Source organism: Bidens hawaiensis, unplaced genomic scaffold (assembly GCF_021521415.1).
Source record: "Bidens hawaiensis isolate Kalapana, Puna unplaced genomic scaffold, B.hawaiensis_p1.1 tig00059277_1, whole genome shotgun sequence".
Lineage (NCBI taxonomy): Eukaryota > Viridiplantae > Streptophyta > Magnoliopsida > Asterales > Asteraceae > Bidens > Bidens hawaiensis.
The window spans coordinates 33,903-40,619 of record NW_027500692.1 but is presented as its reverse complement, the minus strand read 5'-3'; the positions used below and the strand labels follow the sequence as shown (position 1 = coordinate 40,619).

Sequence of the window (6,717 nt, the reverse complement as noted above, 5' to 3'; positions counted from 1 at the left end):
CACTTACCAAAGGTCCTTCAAAGATCATGCTCTCTGAAGGAATTGAGTTCATAAAACCGCAATTGCTCATGAGTGCCATAGCCATACTACCGATTAGTGCTCCAACCTTAAGGACGCTAGCGAGGAGTATGCGAGCTAGAACACCTGGTCACAAACATCCGTGATGACAGAAAGAGGAACGCTAGACATGAGGGCGAGAGATTAGGAAAGAAATTCAAGGATCTCCACATCAACATGATGCAAGATGGCGCTAAGGGGAGGAAGCGGCTAGAGGTAGAGCACCCGGCATGGAAGAAAGAGCAGGTCATCTTCTCGTGTATTAATGTTGGAGTCAGCAAGAAGGCGCTTTGGAGAATTCCAATCCCGTCACTAGTACACCCTCGTCTGCTCGAGGTGTACACCAGGTTAATCTGGATACTGGTATGGCTACTGCTTTGGAGAATCTCACCAGAGAGATAAAAGAGTTAAAGGCTAAGGTGGATAAGTGTGAGATGTGTAGGGGTGGTCATGGTACGTTGGAGTGTCCGTTTATGAACAATCAAGATGTTGATTTTGTGGTTGGTCAGAACAGGTACCCTAATGCTTACAACAACAATAATCAGAACTGGTACAGTGATAAGAATCTGAACCAAAATCAAGGGCAAGGTAACTCAAATTGGCGTCCGGCCGATGGGCCACCTGGGTTCCAACATCCTACAACCGAAATCAAGACCAATATAACAGTGAAGGTTCGAATAGTCAAAGTTCGAATAATGGGCCAGATCTGAGTAAGAAGTTGGACGAGATGATGCAGCAAATCGTTACTAGAGATCAAGTTACTCAAAAGACTTGCCGATCATGACCTGTTTTTTAAGAATCAACAATGGCACTACTCGACATGCAAAGGTTCATTGGAGATATTGTTCGACGATTGGATGAGAGACCCCCGGGAAAGTTTTCAGGTTCTACTCAGCAAAATCCGGCCGCTCAACTAAAGGCGATTACTACTCGTAGCGGCAGGTTTTGGGTCCTGAGGTAAAAAGGAAAGAGGTTGAAATTGAAGATGAGGAGGTGATGGATGAAGAGATAGAGATGGAAGTGCCGAGCAAAGTGTAGAACACCGCACCAGTTGCACCGCCAGTGGAGAAGAAACAGGTGGAAATCCGGCCATCACCTGTGACTGATCACTCTCATGTCCCATATACTGCTCGCTTAAAACATCATAAATACACATGGGAGTATGGGCACTTTCTTGACATGTTCCGATAGTTGAAGATTAATCTCCCGTTCATTGAAGCCCTCCAACACATGCCGAAATACGCAAAGTTTTTGAAAGACCTGTTGAAGAGGAAGGATAGGTTGGGGGAGGTTTCATCAATTCCCCTTATGGGAGATTGTTTGGCGGTAGTGTTGAACCGCGTACCCGAGAAGTTATCGGATCCAGGTGTGTTTACTATTCCTTGTCTATTTGGTAGTGATGCGATGAGCCATGCATTGGCGGATTTGGGGGCGAGTATTAATTTGATGCCGTATTCTTTGTACGAGAAGTTGGAGTTGGGCGAGCTTACACCGACTCGCATGTCGTTGGTTAAGTATCGCAGGGTATTATCGAGAATTTGTCTTCGTTGTCATTAGCCGATCGTTTGGTTAAGTATCGCAGGGTATTATCGAGAATTTGCTAGTGAAGGTTGATAAGTTTGTGTTCCTGGTGGATTTTGTGGTACTCGACATGGAGGTCGACGAGAGGGTTCCCATCATCCTAGGTCGCCCGTTCTTACATACCGCAAAGGCGTTTATCGATGTGTATGATGGGAAGATCACGCTTCAGGTTGGTGATGAGAATGTTACTTATGATATCGCGAGGTCGATGAGGCACCCAAGTGATCAAGATGATTTCAGTGGTCCATGCCACTCGGCTTATTTCATTAACTCTTTTATTGTAGGTGTGGATAGATGTTTTGATTTTATTTGTGGTGCGGATCTTGTGGGAAGTAATAGTTTGGCTGATTGTGATGATTTGGGTGAGGAGGAGTCGTGTGAGGACGATTCGGTTTGTGATGAGTTGGTTGAGATTTCGAGTTTGCCCGAGATTATAGTGGTGAACGAAATTAGTAGTGAGAATGAGGCGGGTTCCGTGGAGAAACCCGCTCCGTTGGAGTTGAAAGTAATCCTTTCACATTTGGAGTATGCGTATCTCGATGAGGGCTCGAACTTACCCGTTATTGTGTCTTCCAAGTTGACGGAGGAAGAAAAGTCAAAGTTGATATACGTATTGAAGTTGCATAAGGGGGCGATTGCATGGAGACTTTCCGATATTCAAGATATTAGCCCCGCTTATTGCACGCACCGGATTCTAATGGAGGATGAGTGCAAACCAGTGGTGCAACCACAAAGACGTCTTAATCCAAATATGCAAGAGGTGGTGAAGAATGAGGTATTGAAGATGATGGATGCCGGGATGATTTACCTGATTTCTGATTCTCCATGGCTAAGCCTGACCCAAGTTGTTCCGAAGAAGGGAGGAATGACTGTAGTGATGAACGAGAAGAATGAGCTTATCCCTTCGCGTACTGTTACCGGTTGGCGAGTATGTATTGATTATCGGAGGTTGAATGATGCCACCCGGAAAGACCACTTCCCTTTTCCGTTTATTGATCAGATGTTGGAGCGTTTGGTAGGTCAGCAGTTTTATTGTTTCTTGATGGTTTTTCGGGATATTTTCAAATTCCCATTGCACTGGAAGACCAAGAGAAGACGACTTTTACATGTCCTCATTGCACGTTTGCGTACCGTCGCGTGCCGTTTGGACTATGTAACGCTCCGGCTACCTTTCAGCGTTGTATGATGGCCATCTTTTAGGATATGAAAGAGACGTCCATAGAGGTGTTTATGGACGATTTTTCGGTTTACAATAATTCTTTCGATTATTATTTGGCTAATCTTGAGAAGATGTTGAAGAGGTGTATTGAAACGAAGTTGATGCTGAATTGGGAAAAAGTGTCATTTCATGGTGACGGAAGGGATCGTGTTGGGTCATAAGATCTCGAGAGACGGTATTGAGGTGGATCGGGCAAAGATTGATACTATAAGTATACTTCCTCCACCGATGAATGTGAAGGCGATTAGAAGTTTCTTGGGCCATGCGGGATTTTATCGGCGGCTTATCAAAGACTTTTTAAAAATTACTCGCCCGATGACCCGACTCCTCGAGAAAGATGTGCCGTTTGTATTTGATGATGAGTGTTTGAAGACATTCATGTATTTGAAGGAGAAGCTCGTAAGTGCTCCCATTCTTTGTTCTCCCGATTGGAGCTTGCTGTTTGAGCTCATGCGTGATTCTAGCGACTATACGGTTGGAGCAGTTTTGGGGCAAAAGCGAGATAAGCATTTTCACCCCATCTATTATGCTAGCAAGACGTTGAACGATGCTCGAGAAAACTACACCACTACCGAGAAGGAACTTTTAGCCGTAGTTTTCGCATTTGACAAGTTCCGCTCGTATCTCGTACTTTCGAAGACCACCGTTTTTACCGATCATGCGGCCTTGCGTTTCCTCTTTCAGAAGAAAGACGCGAAGCCTCGTCTTATACGGTGGATCCTCCTACTTTCCGAGTTTGACATCGAGATCATAGATAAAAGGGGTGCGGAAAATGTAGCGGCTGATCATTTATCCCGTCTAGAGGACTCGAAGACAGAAGAGTTGCGTGAGGAGGAAATCAGAGATACACTCCCTCACGAGTCGATCGATTTTGGTGCGGCTGAGAAGCAAGTTATGCCATGGTTCACTGATTTTGCTAATTATTTGGCTAATGGTTTTGTGTTGGAGGGTATGACTACGCAACAAAAGAGGAAGTTCTTCCGGGATGTTAATCGGTATGTGTGGGATGACCCATTTTTGTTTAAGATTGGTGGTGATCGGATTCTGAGGAGATGTGTGACGAAAGAGGAAGGTTGGGATATTCTCAAGCATTTTCGCGAGGGGTTGACTGGAGGTCATCATGGTGCGCGTGCCACTGCGCAGAAGGTGTTTGATAGTGGGTTCTATTGGCCAACAGTTGTTAAAGATGCTGAGAAGTTTATGAAGCTTTGCGATGCGTGCCAACGAACAGGTAATATTCGTCCAAGAATGAGATGCCTCAAAACCCCATACAAATTCTTGAATTCTTTGATGTTTGGGGCATCGAATTCATGGGACCGTTTCCCACGTCGAAAAGTAATAAGTATATTTTTGTGGCTATTAACTATGTGTCGAAGTGGGTGGAAGCCCAAGCATTGGCTACAAATGATGCATGAGTTGTTGTGAGGTTCCTTAAGAAGTTGTTTACTCGTTTCGGTACTTTGAGAGCTATTATTAGTGACCTGGGCACCCATTTTTGCAATACCGTCATAGAGAAAGTGTTAGCTCGTTATGGGGTTACTCATCGTACCACTACTACTTATCGCCCTCAAACGAATGGTCAAGTCGAGAATGCAAATTGAGGGGTGAAGGATTTTGGAGAAGACGGTTGGGGTTAGTCGGAAAGATTGGTCGGAGAAGTTAGAAGATGCGTTGTGGGCATTCCGAACCGCATAAAAGACTCCGTTGGGTACTACACCATTTATGCTTGTTTACGGTAAGTCTTGTCATCTTCCGGTTGAATTGGAGCATCGTGCTTATTGGGCATTGAAGACGGTGAATGTCGATCTTACCGAGGTCGCGAGGAAAAGGTACCTTCAGATTCATGAGTTGGAGGAGATTTGGGATGCAGCATATTTTCGATCGTTGAACATCAAAGAAAAGACAAAAGCTCTACATGATAGACGGTTGAAAGGCGGCAAGGAGTTCAAGAAAGGCGATAAGGTATTGTTACTTAACTTTCGTTTGAAGTTGTTTGCAGGAATGTTAAGATCAAAGTGAACGGGACCGTACTTGGTGAAGGAAGTTTTCCCGTATGGAGTGGTGGAGTTGGAGAATCCGGATAATGGAACATCTTGGAAGGTGAACGGTCATCGTTTAAAGCACTATGTTGGAGGACCGAAGGAATCAATCGAGATGGAGGAAGCTCCTCTTAATCCGTCGCACTGAATTGTCACACGTGGGTCTTGAATGAAAACTCAAGTGTAGAGTTTGTACATTCTTTCCTATTTTTATTTCTATTTTATTTTTATTTTTTTCCTTGAGTCACTAACGTAGTTTTTTGTAGTTTTTATTTGTTTTTAAGTTTTGAAGGAAGTTAGTGTGAGATAGAAGATCCCCTTGAAGTATAATGAAACATTCAAGTGTAGAGATGGAGCAGCTGGAGCCGTATACTTTTATGATTATTTATTTGCTGCTTTTATTCATGTTTATTGGATAGGTTGGTTGGTCTGTTTACATACTTTGAATGATTAATATCTATCAAATTGATAAGATGAATGTTTAGATATTGTGTGTATTGTTGCTGTTTCCGTTCGTGTACGAGAGAAAGAAGACTTTAGCGTCATACTTCACACGTATACTACCTGCTAAGTCTTTTCCTTTTTTACTTTGTTTTTATATTTTTAGTTTTTAATTTTTAGCTTTGTTTTGCATTTATTTATTTTGGTATTTTTTTAGGTTTTGTTTTTGTTTTAAATTTTTGAGTCGTGTTTCCATCCCTACATTAAAGACAATGCAAATTTTAAGTGTGGGGATGGGAATACATATGTTTTTTTCGTTTTAGTTTTTAATTATGGTTAAAATAAAGTTTTGAAAAATGTCCCTTGAAATTGTTTGTTGCATATAAATGGGAAATAAGGATACTTGTCGAGAATCGGTTTTTCAAACTACTAATAATAAAATATAATTAAAGAACATGCACTTAACTTGGAATGTGTCGGTAGGCTCAGCCTTGAGAATGAAAGCGCAGTTTGATAGTTAGTTTTAAAAAATATAATATGATTTTTAGTGGGATACATGTTAAGTCTGTATAAAATACGAGATGAAAGGTCGGGCAATACTCAAGCCTCATTTTTAGTTTGATTGTAGAAAATTATGAATTTTATAGAGATCTGAATACGTTATCATATGATACTTTGGTAGGTTTAACGTTAGAGTATGTCGTGTAGCCGATGATATAGACTTAAAAACTTGCACTTCTAGTTTTAGTGGTTAACATTTCATAGTTGTATGGCTTTATAGCCTTAAATCCTGTATTGATGGGATACTCCAGGGTTCGGAGACCATGGGTCTGTATGCAGTTCACTACAAATAAAATGTCATATAGTGACATACAAAAAGTGATACTAAAAATAAAAAAAAAAGTGACACTAAAAGCACCTTTAAGAATGTGTGGCACACAATAAAAGTGTCACTTGAAATGGTGTCACTAAAACCTTTTAGTGTCACTTTTTAGATGTGTCACACAAAGTTTTTAGGCTTTTAGTGACACTATTTTTTTGCCACAATATTGAAAAAAGACTTTTGTGGCATAATTTTTATGACTTTAAAATGTAATCCTAGTTACATATACGTACTACTTTTAGTGGCACTTTATTTTTGCCACAACCTAAAAACAACTTTTGTGACACAAGTTTTGTGTTAGTAAAATCGTTTCTATTTAAATACATTTATTTTGTTTAGTGGCACATAATTTTGCTACACAAATCACAACATTTACAATATAAAATAAAAAATAAAGTTCGCTAATGTAGAAATCATAATATCATAACTTCAATAATAAGTTCAAAAAAAAAACATATTTCAAATGTTAAAAAAAATCGTGCACTAACATATTCCAA

General features: G+C 40.9%; 2 protein-coding genes across 2 annotated transcripts; both read left to right on the top strand.

Moving 5' to 3' along the window:
- The first annotated feature begins 422 nt into the window (after positions 1-422).
- Positions 423-4,458, top strand: LOC143602641 (uncharacterized). The gene is made up of 7 exons (XM_077079679.1): positions 423-728; positions 1,249-1,581; positions 1,640-1,782; positions 1,933-2,248; positions 3,248-3,748; positions 3,806-4,088; positions 4,370-4,458. Exons 1-7 carry the CDS (start codon positions 423-425, stop codon positions 4,456-4,458), a joined length of 1,971 nt encoding a protein of 656 aa, XP_076935794.1.
- A 121-nt stretch (positions 4,459-4,579) lies between these two features.
- On the top strand, positions 4,580-5,044 carry LOC143602640 (uncharacterized). The gene is made up of 2 exons (XM_077079678.1): positions 4,580-4,819; positions 4,898-5,044. The coding sequence occupies exons 1-2, from the start codon at positions 4,580-4,582 to the stop codon at positions 5,042-5,044; spliced, it is 387 nt and encodes a 128-aa protein (XP_076935793.1).
- The last annotated feature ends 1,673 nt before the right edge of the window (positions 5,045-6,717 follow it).